This window comes from Callithrix jacchus, chromosome 8 (genome assembly GCF_049354715.1).
Source record: "Callithrix jacchus isolate 240 chromosome 8, calJac240_pri, whole genome shotgun sequence".
In the NCBI taxonomy this organism is placed as follows: domain Eukaryota; kingdom Metazoa; phylum Chordata; class Mammalia; order Primates; family Cebidae; genus Callithrix; species Callithrix jacchus.
Window position 1 is genome coordinate 126316322 of NC_133509.1, and position 16845 is coordinate 126333166.

The 16845-nt window shown below is 39.4% G+C and overlaps 1 protein-coding gene across 3 annotated transcripts in view; it reads right to left on the reverse strand.

Moving 5' to 3' along the window:
- Positions 1–16845, reverse strand: part of PPP4R3A (protein phosphatase 4 regulatory subunit 3A) — a 51864-nt gene that overhangs the window by 16430 nt on the left and 18589 nt on the right. For 2 of the 3 annotated variants that reach the window (XM_078335626.1, XM_035261287.3), the window contains 4 exons: positions 7042–7659; positions 1823–1900; positions 1626–1742; positions 705–860 (listed from right to left, as the gene is read on the reverse strand). In XM_078335626.1, coding sequence (XP_078191752.1) covers positions 705–860; positions 1626–1742; positions 1823–1900; positions 7042–7659 — 969 coding nt within the window. The remainder of the gene's footprint in view (positions 1–704; positions 861–1625; positions 1743–1822; positions 1901–7041; positions 7660–16845) is intronic. The other variant, XM_035261288.3, reaches the window with a different exon arrangement.

The window sequence follows — 16845 nt, forward strand, 5'->3', positions numbered from 1 at the left end:
TCCCCCCTCTTCCCTTAAGAAGGAGCTAAGGGCAGACTATCTTATTCATTCTTAAGTAAAAAAGTTGCTTCCAAAATGATATAGAAGAAGCAGGAAAAAAATCAGAATCATTGGTTCAATTATTTTAAAATAAAGAACACACACATTTAGTGCTCTCACACATCACACACTTTGTGATCCAGAAGCACCCTTCACATTACCAGGATATATTCTCTATTACTTTAAAATCTGGTGTATCTCAGATGCGAATATGTGAGTGTTTGTGAACAATATAACAGCTTGTTCTTTACGGCTAGGCAGTAAAGAAATAGTGCCCTGTGTATTTTAAGGAACCGTGCTTCATTTCTTCATTCTTGACAATTTTGAGAACCTACCCTAAAGTCAATGTTCTCCTAAGTAACTTACTCAGGATTCCCTAGATACAAGAACTGATTGACTAAATAAAACAACATAGCAAGTTGACTTCAGAATTGAAAACAAAAAAAACCCTAACATAAAATTTTAAAAGGCAATTTAAACACACATAAGTAATTGCTATATGACAAACTGATAAACTGAGGCAGGAACCAATTTAGGGAACACTAAGCCATTTGATATTATGGCTACACTTTTCCCAAACAGCAACAGTTAAATCTTAAAAATGAATAAATACAGTTATAGCTTCCTATGTATAAATACTTACTATTAGTACAAATAATATTTACCTTGCTGGTTATTTTTTGCTCTGTTAACTTCTTACTTACATCATCATTCTGTTGTGCCTCCTGCATGACAAACTCTCGTACCATGGATGGATTATATTCAACCAAGTATGAGAATATATCAGTAGCAGCACTTCGCACCTGTGTATCATCCATGCCCTGCAGACAAAAAAAGCATTTATTTATCCTATAATTATAAAGATACAACACCTATAATTATGTAAGTATCCAAACCTAACAAAACAGCATATTAAAAAAACTGCAATGTGCCAGGCGCGGTGGCTCAAGCCTGTAATCCCAGCACTTTGGGAGGCCGAGGCGGGTGAATCACAAGGTCAAGAGATCAAGACCACCCTTGTCAACATGGTGAAACCCCATCTCTACTAAAAATACAAAAAATTAGCTGGGCATGGTGGTGTGCGCCTGTAGTCCCAGCTACTCGGGAGGCTGAGGCAGGAGAATTGCTTGAACCCAGGAGGCGGAGGTTGCGGTGAGCCGAGATCGTGCCATTGCACTCCAGCCTGGGTAACAAGAGCGAAACTCCATCTCAAAACAAACAAACAAACAAAAAAAACTGCAATGTAAAAGAAAAGTCAAAAAAATTCGTCTGCATATAAAACTCTTATTGTATGGATAAAATTATACTTTCTAAATCATTTATTTCTGTTTGCCTTTATATTTTAACATTTCAGCTAATAAATTGCAAAGCTGACAAATTATCATCAAATTATGGAAAATTCCTTAACTGTATTTTTTCAATACTGTGTGAAAACTGTCTAATACTGGAATTTTATAGGTTCTTTAAGTTAATGAACTACCCAGCTAATATTAAATATTGGCTATAAAAGAATATTTGCATGTTACACTAAAATATTAATTTTAGGATACAAAATGGTAACTAAAAATGAGGAGACACAAACTTACAAGGATGACTTCTAAAGCTGGTAGTATGCCCATGTTTGACAAAGTCTTGAAAAAAGCATCTCTGTTTTGAGGCTGTAGCGTTTGGGAAAATGCACAAAATTCTTTTAAAAAGTTAACCTGAAATTAAAAAAAAAGATTGTCAATATAAAACGTTTGTTGTTTTATTTTTATGCCTTTCATAATTTCTAATTTCTTACCAATTCCTGTCTTTTTTCCTCATCTGTTGCTTCATCTGTTAGTTGTGCAAACAAATCTGTCAGGAATTTTTCATCTTCCTGTGAAACAAAGGACATATGCAATTATGTTAATGCTAAGATTATACAAAAAAAATTTTTTTGAGTTGGAGTTTCACTCTTGTTGCCCAGGCTGGAGTGCAACGGCATGATCTTGGCTCACCACAGCCTGCCTCCCAGGTACAAGCGATTCTCCTGCCTCAGCCTCCTAAGTAGCTGGAATTACAGGCATGTGCCACCATGCCAGGCTAATTTTGTATTTTTAGTAGAGATGGGGTTTCACCATGTTGGTCAGGCTGGTCTCAAACTCCTGACCTTGTGATCTGCCTGTCTCAGCCTCCCCAAGTGTTGGGATTACAGGCGTGAACCACCGTGTCCCGCTCTAAAATATAATTTCAGGACACTATAATTTAAATGACAATAACTGAAAAAAGGAAAAGTAGTATTGGCAATGCTCTTTTGTTGTTCAAGAGAAGGAAAAACCAAACTAGTAAAGAATACAATTTTGGCAAGACTCTATTTTCTAAGCCTATTTAAAGGTGAGATAGTAAATATTTTGAGCTTTGTGGGCCATGTGGTCTCTACTATTAGTACTCAACCATGCTCCAGTAGTATGAAAGTAGTCACAGACACCTGTAAATGAATGGGTATGGCTGTATTTCAATAAAACATTATTTACAAAAGTAGGCATGCACCATCCTTTGTTGACCCCTCACTTTTATAAGTTTTATAACCTTAACTTTTAAAAGGTAGGTTCTACAATCTCTCAAATGAGAATGAAAATGAAGATAAAGCTACTTTAGTATTTTAAAGATACAGAGGATAACTCAATTATTTAAAAAGTAAAATTTAAAACTTTTTGTATTACTTCCTCATTTTATAATTGAGACACGGATTTTAAAATTTACCCAAGCCCAATACCCTTCCTGATTGCCTGGTCAGTTTCTCACCACTAGTTTTTCATCAAGATCTTGGTTTTTGTTTTGTTTTGTTTTTTGAGACAGTCTTGCTCTGTCACCTGGGTGGAGCACACTGGTGCCATCTCAGCTTACTGCAACCTCTGCCTCCTAGGTTCGAGCAATTCTCCTGTCTCAGCCTCCTTAGTAGCTGGGACTACAGGCATAGACCACTATACCCAGCTAATTTTGTAGCAGAGATGGAGTTTGCCATGTTGGCCAGTCTGGTCTTGGAACTCCTTGCCTCAAGCAATCCACTGGCCTGGCCCTCCTGAAGTGCTGGGATTACAGACATGAGCCACCATGCCTGACCCAAATTTTATTTTAATTACATACTATCTCAGCAAGTGGAAGTAGAGTCAATACCACTCCAGCCCAAGACATGCCTCACTCTAAATACACACACACTAGATTACCAGCTCCACATTCACTGTTGTGAATACTCCAGAAAAATCTTTTGTGGCCCTACTAAATTAGTTTGGTTATTACTTCCCTCTTTACTTTTTCTAAAATGTACAAACAGGTCATACCTCATTAATATGATCTTCACCATGTTTGTTACCCAAATAGGATCCAATTTCAAGACGTATCCCTAATATACTATATTCTACCAACTGGATATCAAATGGTTAAAAAAAGGCATTCTCTGAACTGCTGAGGTTGAGGGTATAGAAGTAGAGAAAATAAGGATGTTTATGGTACTACAAAGGAATAAATCAATCTTAACAAGAGGGTGTGATATTATGTGTGCGTGGGGCTACACAAGTGGGCAGGAACCTGCACTAAACAGTACCTCAATCACTTCTTGCTAAAACATTTGTAAAATGTTCACAGCAGCACTTTGGATAGAAGTGTCCGTCATCAAGAAAAACAGACATACTGGCAGCCAGTATTTTACACAGCATATTGCAGTGAAGCAAAGATTTGACAACTTGAAATTATTCATACTTAATGAGTAAAACTGGCATTTTGCATGTATGAAGACCAAGAAAACACATAAGTGACAAATCACCACATAACAAAACAGAACCATATGAAGCTAAAGAAAATGATCAGGAGAACTCAGGACTATCCAAGGAAATTAGGAATCAAAATTGGACCAGAACAGCGAGGCTCCATTAGCTAGGGAAAACTAGCTCCTCATTAAAGAACAAAAAGAAACTGGAACCAGAACCCTACTCCTTCCTCCATTATCAATCACGAGATGCTGTATAGAGGACTACTATTGTACTTAGCAGACTACATTGCCTATATTGTTTGTTTACACGTGTATCTTAAATGAATGGAAAACATGTCAAATCAGTCAATATGAACTAGAATTATTACTAGCTCTAGGAAAGCAGTTATAGGTAAAATGGCCTTTTCTATTTTAATTCATACTTTTCCTTTTTTTGCCCATCACTAGCTATTACTACTTAAGAAATAAAAAACTTTCTAAACAGGAACAGACACGAAGATTAAAACATATTGTTTCATATGTAATGTGTGCTACCAAACAGCTCCCATTACATTTATTGGCTTCCTTTCTATACTTAATAAATTAAGATTTCAAGTAATTATTTTACTTGAAGACCTGAGGTAAAGTCTTAAAAGATCTTCCAAGTCATAATACATTTATCTGCAGTGGTACAATCTTGGCTCAATACAAGCTTTACCTCCCAGGTACAAGTGATTCTGCATCTGTTTCCAGATTAGCTGGGATAGAGGGATGGACATCTACCTCCTGGGTTCAAATGATTCTCCTGTCTCAGTCTACCAAGTAGCTGGGATTACAGGCACCTGCCACCATGCCCAACTAATTTTTGTATTTTTAATAGAGACGGGGTTTTGCCATGTTGGCCAGGCTGATCTTGAACTCCTGAGATCAAGTGATCCACCCGCCCCCAGCCTCCCAACCTGTTATTCTTACAATATCATAGGCATCAAAGATTCAAAAACAACATGGATGTGAGCATGTGTGCCAATAACAAATCTTTCTTTGTACGACATAAACTTATTTGTTGTTGAGATAGAGTCCCACTCTGTTGCCCAGGTTAGAATGCGATGGCATGATCATGGCTCACTGCTGCCTTGAACTTGGGGGATCAAGAAATTCTCCCAACTCAGCCTCCCAAGTAGCTGGGATTATAGGCATGCACCACCATACCTGGCTAATTTTTAAATTTTTTTTTCTTGGAGTCTATTGTTGTTCAGGCTAGTCTTTTTTTTTTTTTTGAGATGGAATTTTGCTCCTGTTGCCCAGGCTGGAGTGCAATGGCATGATTTCAGCTCATTGCAACCTCTGCCTCCCAGGTTCCAGAGATCCTCCTGCCTCAGCCTCCCCAGTAGCTGGGATTACAGGTGTCCATCACCATGACCAGCTAATTTTTGTATTTGTAGTAGAGACGGGGTTTCAACATGTTGTCCAGGCTGGTCTCAAACTCCTGACCTCAGGTGATCCACCTGTCTCAGCCTCCCAAAGAGCTGGGATTACAGGTGTAAGGCACTGAACCCAGCCCAGGCTAGTCTTTAACTCCTGGGTTTAATCGATCCTCCTGTCTTGGCTTCCCAAAGTGATGGGATTACAGGTGTGAGCCACTAGGGTAAACTTTTATTTCAGTTAGAATAGACATTCACACATTTGGATGACACAGTGAGAGGTTTTCTAATTTTAGGGGTGTTACAAATGAAATTATCATCTAGCTCTTAGAGACTTTGACTCTGTGTTTTGTGTAGAATTCAGGATACTGCACCCTAGGGGACTATGATGCAAATACCCTAAAACACCAGATCAGAGAGATTGGGCATACTATAAGAAAAAAATTTACATTTTAATATGCAACTATCAATAGGTATTTTTTTTAATTATCATGAGTCTTACATTATATTAAACACTTTCTTTACATTAACTTCAGTTAATTTTCAGACAACTGTACAGGGTAGGCATTAATGTCACCATTCTTCAGATGGGGAAACTGAAGCTTTAAGAGGTTAAGAAGGCTGCCCAACTCACATAGCTACTGGGAGTTATTAAGTAACAGATGGAGCCAAAACTCAAATTCACACGAGTTTAACTCACCCACCCGCATGCCCATTACCAAAATGTGGCTTTTGGTAGGGATACATGCAGTTATAATTGCCTCTTCTGCTACATTCCCTAGACCCTGAAACTAGACCTCTACTATCATTACCTGTGATTTTTACAAATTCATTTAAATTTTTTTGGTAGAGACAGGCCACAGCACTTAGCCCACAACTCTCATTAGAATTTGCATTCCGTATTTAGTGACATTTCTCTTGACTTCATGCTTCACTCTTTCCTCTTCCAATCTGTTCTATTCTGTGCATAATTCATTGATTAACAAACCTGAAGTTCAGCATTCAACCATTTCATTAATATTATCCCCCTGTAGCTGGGTATGGTAGCTCACACCTGTAATTCCAACATTTTGGGAGGCTAAGGTGGGAAGATTGCTCGAAGCCAGCAGTTTGAGACCATTCTGAGCAATGAAGTGAGATCCCATCTTTACAAAGCATTTTTTAAAAGGTGGGCATGCATCTGTATTCTTAGCTAGGCTGCACTGGAAGGGTGAGGTGGCAGAATGGCTCAAGTCTAGGAGTTCAAGTTTGCAATAAGCTATGACTGTGCCACTGCACTCCAGCCTGGGCAACAGAATAAGACCCCATGCTTACTAAAAACAAAAAACAAAAAACAAAAAATCAGGCTGAGTGCAGCGGCTCACACCTGTAATTTCAGTACTTAGGGAGGCCAAGGCAGGAGGATTGCTTGAGCTCAAAAGTTTGAGACCAGCCTGGGCAGTATGACAACAAACTCCAACTCTACAAAAAATATAAAAAACTGGTTGGGCGTGGTGGTGCACACCTGTGGTCCTAGCTACTCAGGAGGCTGAGGTGGGAGGACTGCTTGAGCCAGGAAAGTGGAGGTGGAGGCTGCAGTGAGCTGAGATCACATTACTACCCTATACAGCCTACGCAACAGAGCAAGACCCTATCCAAAAATCAAAAACACATCCCCTTGTAATTTCTTCAAACTATATTTAATACTTCTCCTACCCCAGATACAATAACCTTCTGGTCTCGTGGTATTACTGTATATCATAATCTCTTAAAATATCTCACAAATAACGTTATACATGAACAAAATTAAAACTCAACGTATGTACTTAAAGGAGCAAATTGTTTTTGCTACATCTCTTGAAGTATGAAAAAAGGAATGCTCTGACTCACCTGCAACATGCCAACAATCTCTACCTTATTGAAAAAGATGAAAGAGTGAAGTGTTGATAACATGTTTTCTTCAAAGACTGAAGGAGTTGGTAGAACCATATCTTGTATATATTGAACCCTGTATGTCTGATGAATTTTTTGTTTCAGCTCAGGATCTGATATGGGAATCACTTCTTTAAACTTGGCTGTTTTTGTTAGAAATTCCCTGTGTTTTCTTGGTTGTGATAAAGCAGGATCATATTCTAAACATCCAATGACGTCCATTATACATTCCTCAGAGAACATAACTTCAAAAAGAGCGGTTCTATTCAAGAGGAAGATGCCTTTGATAATTTCATACAAGTGGTGAAGTCCTTCTATATTTTCCAAATCCTCACACACATGAAAAAGCTCCAGGAGCTTTTTAATATAACCCTCATTTTCTAGTGCCAGTGCAAGTTTTTCGCGACGAAGAGGTGAAGGTAAAGATGATGCCACAAGTTCTGCAATTTCCTCAAGGCGACTTAATTCGCAAGATGGCAATTCTAAGCCTGGAGATGACATATCATCAAAACGCTCCTCTTCAGATTCATCCACAAGGTCCTGAGTGATGTCCACCGAAGGGTCCTTTCCTTGAACCTATGAAAAAAAAATTTGATTGCTAACAAAATATATAATAGCTGACCAACAACACTAAATGATATTCTAAGATGAATATAAGAGATGTTGTAAGAAACCTATAACAATAGTTTTCAAGACAAAATTGTCTACTTTTCTACGTTACATTTCTCCAAATAAAGTACACTTTAAATTTTAAGGAAGTTAGTCAAAGTTCAAAGACAGAATGAGCTTCTTTATAAAGTATAAGGTTTGCTGGCAAGAACAACTTTCTAGGACAGGCTAAACTAAGTGAGACTGTTACGAAACAGCCCTCAGCAGACCCACAACATAAAAGCTTGATGCTAAAACAGCCACTAACATCTCCTATCCCTGACCCTCTTTTCCAGCAGACAAAGGCAAGTCTTAGAAACAGTCCTAGAACTGTGCTGAAGAACAGGTGCCACCACGAAGCTCTTTAATATTTAACTCTGAGGTGAAAACCAAATAAATACCAAATATCATAATGTTATGATCACAGAAAAAATATATAATTATAAGCAAAAAGGAAAATATTTAACATCAATTGATTGTAGATACCAAGGGCCAAAGAGCATGAACAAACAGGCTTTGGACCAAAGTGAGTCACTGATTTGCTATAAATACTGACAGCCCAAAAATAGAATTTAAAAAACACCAGGTGGAATACAAGTGTACCTACATAAAATGAAACCACATATAAAGTAAATACAACCTATATGTAGTAGAGTTATCTCCAAAAAAGGTCTGCTGAAGGTTAAGTAACCAAACCAGGAACACATCTTCCTTTCTATGCACCCTAACCTGTGGCCTTCATGATCCCTCCAGAAGCCCGAAAATGTGTCATAAAACCCAATTTTATGCCACTGTAGGGGTTCTTATTATAAAGGTAACTTACATTACTGAATACATTTTTTTTTCTTTTGAGATGGAGTCTTACTCTGTTGCCCAGGTTGGAGTGCAGTGGTACGATCTCAACTCACTGCCACCTCGGCCTCTCATGTTCAAGCTATTCTCCTGCTTCAGCCTCCTGAGTAGCTGGGACTACAGGTACATACCACCACGCTCGGCTTTGTATTATTAGTAGAGATGGGTTCCACCATATTGGCCAGGCTGGTCTTGAACTCCTGACCTCATGATCTCCCCTCCTCGGCCTCCCAAAGTGCTGGGATTACAGGCGTGAGCCACCATGCCCAGCCTTGAATACATTTTAAAGGCTTTTTTCCCTTCTTTGTAAAGAAAGATCAAGGATAAACTTTGAAATGAAACGAATTTTGTTAAGCTGGCCCTAGAATTTGGGACAGTGACCACTAAAGCAAGCAGGAGGCTAAGTAGAATGGCAAAGGGATGGAAAAAAGTAGACCTTATATGAAAAAAGACAAGGAACTTAAATTGCTTAGTGCAATGAAGAGAAACATTGAAAGATACTAGAAGAGATGATGACCTAGAATACTTTCCTTGAAACGTGCTGCAAGGTAATATGGTCTTTACCGTAACCACGTGGACAGCAGCACTGAAAGGAAGCAAGTCACATTCGTGGTTTGTATCTGGCATGGTCTCACACTGGTCCTGAATTTGTTAATTAGATTTTGATTAGCAAACCAAATGAAAAGTGAGGAGTTCTCTTATTAAGAATGACATATTTTTGAGTTGAGACAAAAATTGGTGAACATGGTTCAAGAAACAGAGAAACATTTAATATCTCAGCAAAATATAATGACTTTCTTGGACTGATCTAGGACCCTGAACATGATTGAGAAGTTCAGACAGAACCCATAAGAAGAGTGACTGAGAACACCTTGAACATACTCAAACTATGTAAAATTTGGGAGGGAATACCAGGAAAGAATATAAAACAGCTAGCGATAGTATTATTATTACAGAGAAAGCATCCAACTACTATGATCTGTGCCCAACTTTAGATGATGGAAAGCTTTATGGCATTAAAGATCAAGGAAAAGTAGAGTAAATATCAGACAATAAGCTGGGCGTGGTGGCTCACACCTGTAAATCCCAGAACTTTGGGAGGCTGAGGCGGGCAAATGATCTGAGGTCAGGGGTTCAAGACCAGCCTGGCCAACATGGTGAAAGCCCGTCTCTACTAAAAAAAATACAATTAGCTGGGTTTGGTGGCATTCTATTGTAATCCTAGCTACTCAGGAGGCTGAGGCAGGAGAATCCCTTCAACCCGGGAGGCAAAGGTTGCAGCGAGCTGAGATTGCACCACTGCACTGCAACCTGCTAACAAAAGTGAAGCTCCATCTCAGGAAAAAAATATTGAGTTCAGGTCTGAGTTAAATACTGGCATAATAGAAGACTGTATCCAGAGTGAGACTGTTTGATTCAGAAAGATGAAAGCGAGGAGAACAAGATTTGTCTGAATAACAGATGATATTAACATAGTCTGAACTCATTAATGTCACCTCTCTTTTCTTAGGAGAACTCTACAAGACAAAATCTAGAGAAATTGCTATAAATATAATAGTTGGACAGAAAGCCAAGAAAAGCTAAAGATGGATGGTATTCATATATAAATGTTAGTCTTTTCTGTTTCAGAGAAGGAAAGGGACAGCTTAACAGGTTAATTTATAAAAAGCACAGCTGAGTAGAATATATGGTTGAAATAAATACCAAAGTTAAAGAAACACTGTGTTGCTTTCCCTTCCTGCTCTCTCTCCCTCCGGAAGTGTGGGCACGGGGAGGCGGGAGCGTGCCAGCGCCACGTGTTGGGCTGTGGCAGCTGAGGTTCACAGATGGACAATTAGGAGCATCTCAGGATTGCAGCTACCAGCAAAAGCACGTAGGCTGCTGCAGGTGATCCCCAGGCAAGCAGGGCCTGGAGTGGACCTCAGCAGTCCACTCCAGCAGAGGGGCCTGACTTTTAGAAGGAAAACTAAGAAACAGAAAGAAAGAACTTCATCATCAACAAACTGGATGTCCACTCAGAGACCCAATCTGAATGTCAACAACTACAAAGACGACAGGTGGATAAATCCACAAAGATGGGAAGAAACCAGCACAAAAAGGATGAAAACACCCAAAACCAGAACACCTCTCCTCCCCCAAGAGATCACAACTCCTCACCAGCAAGCGAACAAGGCTGGGTGGAGAATGAGTATGGTGAATTGACAGAAACAGGCTTCAGAAGGTGAGTAATAAGAAATTTCTCTGAGCTAAAAGAACATGTTCTAACCCAATGCAAAGAAACTAAGAACCTTGAAAAAAGGTTTGACGAAATGCTAACGAGAATAAACAGCTTAGAGAGGAATATAAGTGAACTGATGGAGCTGAAAAACACAAGAGAACTTCACGAGGCACACACAAGTTTCAACAGCCGAATTGACCAAGCAGAAGAAAGGATATCAGAGGTCGAAGATCAACTCAATGAAATAAAACGAGAAGGTAAGATTAGAGGAAAAAGGGGTAAAAAGGAATGAACAAAGTCCCAAGAAATATGGGACTATGTGAAAATACCCAATCTACGTTTGATAGGTGTACCTGAATGTGATGGAGAGAATGAATCCAAGCTGGAAAATAACCTTCAGGATATTACCCAGGAAAACTTCCACAACCTAGCAAGACAGGCCAATATTTGGGTGCAGGAAATACAAAGACCACCACAAAGATATTCCTCAAAAAGAGCAACCCCAAGGCACATAATCGTCAGATTCACCAGGGTTGAAATGAAGGAGAAAATGCTAAGGGCAGCCAGAGAGAAAGGTCGGGTTACCCACAAAGGGAAGCCCATCAGACTCACAGCAAATCTCTCAGCAGAAACCCTACAAGCCAGAAGACAGTGGGGGCCAATATTCAACATCTTTAAAGAAAATAACTTTCTTTTTTTCCCTCTGAGACGAAGTTTTGCTCTTGTTGCTCAGGCTGGAGTGCAGTGGCGCAATCTTGGCTCACCACAACCTCCTCCTCCTGGGTTCAAGAGATTCTCCTGCCTCAGTCATCCAAGTAGCTGGGATTACAGGCATGTGCCACCATGACCGGCAAATTTCTTGTATTTTTAGTAGAGGCAGGGTTTCACCAAGTTGGCCAGGATGGTCTCGATATCTTGACCTCGTGATCCACCCGCCTCAGCCTCCCAAAGTGCTGGGATTACAGGCATGAGCCACCGCGCCCGGCAAGAAAAGAACTTTCAACCCAGAATTTCATATCCAGCCAAACTAAGCTTCATAAGTGAAAGAGAAATAAAATCCTTTACGAACAGGCAATTACTCAGAGACTTCATCACCACCAGGCCTGCTTTACAAGAGCTCCTGAAAGCAGCACTAAACATAGAAAGGAACAATCAGTACCAGCCACTCCAAAAACATACCAAATGGTAAAAAGCATCAACACAATGAAGAAACTGCATCAACTAATGGGCAAAACAGCCAGCTAGCATCAAAAAGGCAGGATCAAATTCCCACAGAATAATATTAACCCTAAATGTAAATGGGCTAAACGCCCCAATCAAAAGACACAGACTGGCAAATTGGATTAAAAGCCAAAACCTATCAGTGTGCCGTATCCAGGAAACCCATGTCACACGCAAGGATACACAAAGGCTCAAAATAAAGGGATGGAGGAAGATTTACCAAGCAAATGGAGAGCAAAAAAAAGCAGGAGTTGCAATTCTCGTCTCTGATAAAATAGACTTTAAAGCAACAAAGATCAAAAGAGACAATGAAGGACATTACGTAATGGTAAAAGGATCAACGCAACAAGAAGAGCTAATGATCCTAAATATATACGCACCCAATGCAGAAGCACCCAGATACATAAAGCAAGTTCTTAATAACTTACAAAGAGACTTAAAACTCCCACACAATAATAGTGGGAGACTTTAACACCCCATTGTCAATATTTTATGACTTTAACACCCATCTGTCAACGAGACAGAAAATTAACAAGGATATCCAGGACTTGAACTCAGACCTGGACCAAGCAAACCTAATAGACATTTACAGAACTCTCCACCCCAAATCCACAGAATATACATTCTTCTCAGCACCGTAGCACACCTACTCTAAAATTGACCACATAATTGGAAGTAAATCACTCCTCAGCAAACGCAAAAGAATGGAAATCATAACAAACAGTCTCTCAGACCACAGTGCAATCAAGTTAGAACTCAGAATTCAGAAACTAACTCAGAACCGCACAGCTTCACGGAAACTGAACAACTGGCTCTTGAATGTTGACTGGATAAACAATGAAATGAAGGCAGAAATAATGATGTTCTTCGAATCCAATGAGAACGAAGACACAACATACCAGAATCTCGGGGACACATTTAAAGCAGTGTCTAGAGGAAAATATATAGCAATAAATATCCACACGAGAAGCAAGGAAAGATCTAAAATCGACACCCTATCATCAAAATTGAAAGAGCTAGAGAAGCAAGATAAAAAAAAAAAAAACTCAAAACCTAGCAGAAGACAAGAAATAACTAAGATCAGAGCAGAACTGAAGGAGATAGAGACACAAAAAACCCTTCAAAAAAAAAATGAATAAATCAAGGAACTGGTTTTTTGAAAAGATCAACAAAATAGACCACTAGCCAGATTAATAAAAAAGAAAAGAGAGAATAATCAAATCGATGCAATAAAAAATGATAAAGGGGATATCACCACAGATTCCACAGAAATACAAACCATCATCAGAGATTATTACAAACAACTCTATGCACATGGACTAGTCAACCTGGAAGAAATGGATAAATTCCTGGACACTTGCATCCTCCCAAGCCTAAACCAGGGAGAAGTCAAAACCCTGAATAGACCAATAACAAGGGCAGAAGTTGAGGCAGAATTAAGAGCCTACCTCCCAGAAAAGCCCAGGTCCAGATGGGTTCACAGGCGAATTCTACCAGACATACAAAGAGGAGCTGGTACCATTCCTTCTGAAACTATTCCAAACAATCCAAAATGAAGGAATCCTTCCCAAATCATTTTATGAGACCAACATCATCCTGATGCCAAAACCCGGCAGAGACTCAGCAAGAAAAGAAAACTTCAGGCCAATATCCATGATGAACATAGATGCAAAAATCTTCAATAAAATACTGGCAAACCGATTGCAACAGCACATCAAAAAGCTTATCCACTATGATCAGGTAGACTTCATCCTGGGGATGCAAGGCTGGTTCAACATACGTAAGTCTATAAACGTAATTCAACACATAAACAGAACCAAAGACAAAAACCACACGATTATCTCAATTGATGCAGAGAAGGCCTTTGACAAAATTCAACAGCCCTTTATGCTAAAGCCCTCAATAAACTAGGTATTGATGGAATGTATCTTAAAAATAATACAAGCTATTTACGACAAACCAACAGCCAATATCATACTGAATGGGCAAAAACTGGAAGCATTCCCTTTGAAATCTGGCACTAGACAAGGATGCCCTCTCTCACCACTCCTACTCAATATAGTATTGGAAGTTCTAGCCAGAGCAATCAGGCAAGAAAAAAAATAAGGGGTATTCAATTAGGAAAGGAGGAAGTCAAATTGTCTCTATTTGCAGAGGACATGATTATATATTTAGAAGATCCCATCATCTCAGCCAAAATCTCCTGAAACTGATAAGCAACTTCAGCCAAGTCTCAGGATACAAAATCAATGTGCAAAAATCCCAAGCATTCCTATACACCAATAACAGACTGAAAGAGAGCCAAATTGAGAACAAACTGCCATTCACAATTGCTACAAAGAGAATAAAATACTTAGGAATACAACTAACAAGGAACGTAAAGGACCTCTTCAAGGAGAACTACAAACCACTGCTCAACAAAATAAGAGAGGACACAAACACATGGAGAAACATTCCATGCTCATGGTTAGAAGAATCAGTATCGTGAAAATGGCCATACCACCCAAAGTAATTTACAGATTCAATGCTATCGCCATCAAGCTACCAATGACCTTCACAGAACTGGAAAAAAACACCTTAAACTTCATATGGAACCAAAAGAGAGCCCGCATAGCCAAGTCATGTCTAAGCAAAAAGAACAAAGCTGGAGGCATCACACTAACAGACTTCAAACTATGCTACAAGGCTACAGTAATCAAAGCAGCATGCTACTCTTACCAAAATAGAGATATAGACCAATGGAACAGAAGAGAGGCCTCAGATGCAACGCCACACATCTACAACCATCTGATCTTTGACAAACCTCACAAAAACAAGCAATGGGGAAAGGATTCCCTGTTTAATAAATGGTGTTGGGAAAACTGGCTAGCCATGTGCAGAAAGCAGAAACTGGACCTCTTCCTGACACCTTACACTAAAATTAACTCCAGATGGATTAAAGACTGAAACATAAGATCTAACACCATAAAAACCCTAGAAGAAAATCTAGGCAAAACCATTCAGGACATAGGCATAGGCAAGGACTTCATGACCAAAACACCAAAAGCATTGGCAACAAAAGCCAAAATAGACAAATAGGACCTAATCAAACTCCAGAGCTTCTGCACAGCAGAAGAAACGGTCATTAGAGTGAATGGGCAACCAACAGAATGGGAAAAAGTTTTTGCAATCTACCCATCTGACAAAGGGCTGATATCCAGAAGCTACAAAGAACTAAAACAGATTTACAAGAATAAAACAAACGACCCTATTCCAAAGTGGGCGAAGGATATGAACAGACACTTTACAAAAGAAGACATATATGAGGCCAACAAAAATATGAAAAAATGCTCATCGGCACTGGTCATTAGAGAAATGCAAATCAAAACTACATTGAGATACCATCTCATGCCAGTTAGGATGGCGATCATTACAAAATCTGGAGACAACATATGCTGGAGAGGATGTGGAGAAATAGGAACACTTTTACACCGTTGGTGGGAGTGTAAATTAGTTTACCCATCGTGGAAGACAGTGTGGCGATTCCTCAAGGATCTAGACATAGAAATTCCATTTGACCCAGCAATCCCATTACTGGGTATATGTCCAAAGGATTATAAATCATTCTACCATAAGGACACATACACACGAATGTTCATTGTAGCACTGTTTACAATAGCAAAGCCCTGGAACCAACCCAAATGCCCATCAATGATAGACTGGACAGGGAAAATGTGGCATATATACACCATGGAATACTATGTAGCCATAAAAAATGATGAGTTCGTGTCCTTTGTAGGGACATCGATGAAACTGGAAACCATAATTCTCAGCAAACTGACAGAAGAACAGAAAATCAAACACCACATGTTCTCACTTTAGGTGAGACATAGGCATAGGCAAGGACTTCATGGGTGGGTGTTGAACAATGATGAGAACACATGGACACAGGGAGGGGAGTATCACACACTGGGGCCTGTTAGGAGAAAATAGGGGAGGGACAGCCCGGGGTGGAAAGTAGGGGAAAGATAGCATGGGGAGAAATGCCAGATATAGGTGATGGGGAGTAAGGCAGCAAATCACACTGCCACGTGTGTACCTATGCAACTATCTTACATGTTCTTCACATGTACCCCAAAATCTAAAATGCAATAAATAAAAAAAAAAATTAAAAAAAAAAAAAAAACACTGTGCTAAGGATACTGTATCTTCTGTGAATGCTGTGGCTCTCAAATGTCAGGGTACATCAAAATCACCAAAAGCAGAGGGTGACAAATTGCAGCCAAATTTGTTCTGCTACCTGTTTTTGTAAATAAGTTTTACTAGAAGACAGCCCCTCTCTCATTCATTTATGTGCTATCTATGGCTACTTCCAAACTAAATTAGCAGAGTTGACCTAGCTGTGACAAGAGACTGTAAGGCCTGCAAACCCTTGAATATTTGCCATCTTGTCCTTTACAGAGAAAAGTCTGGCCTATAGGGCTTGTGAAAAAAGAATTCCTAAAATAGAATTTTAAAAAGCAATGATTGGACCATACTCAAAGTTTTTGATTCAGTGGTTCTGGGGTCAGGGGGTGGAGATGGTCTCAGAATTTGCATTTGTATCAGTTCCCAGGTCATGTTTGTGCTGGTGATTTGAGGGCTACACTCAAAGGAATTAGGGAATCTGGTGAAGATTACTCTCCAGATAAAGTAAACATAGAGATGGAGAAACCTTCTCTAGAAAAAAATGGCCTAAGCGAGTGTATAACAAGAGCCAATTGCATTTAGGTACTAGAGCACATAGAAATACACATTCACAAAATATTGCGATTATGTTTCTAGGGAAGCTCCAGAGTAAATTA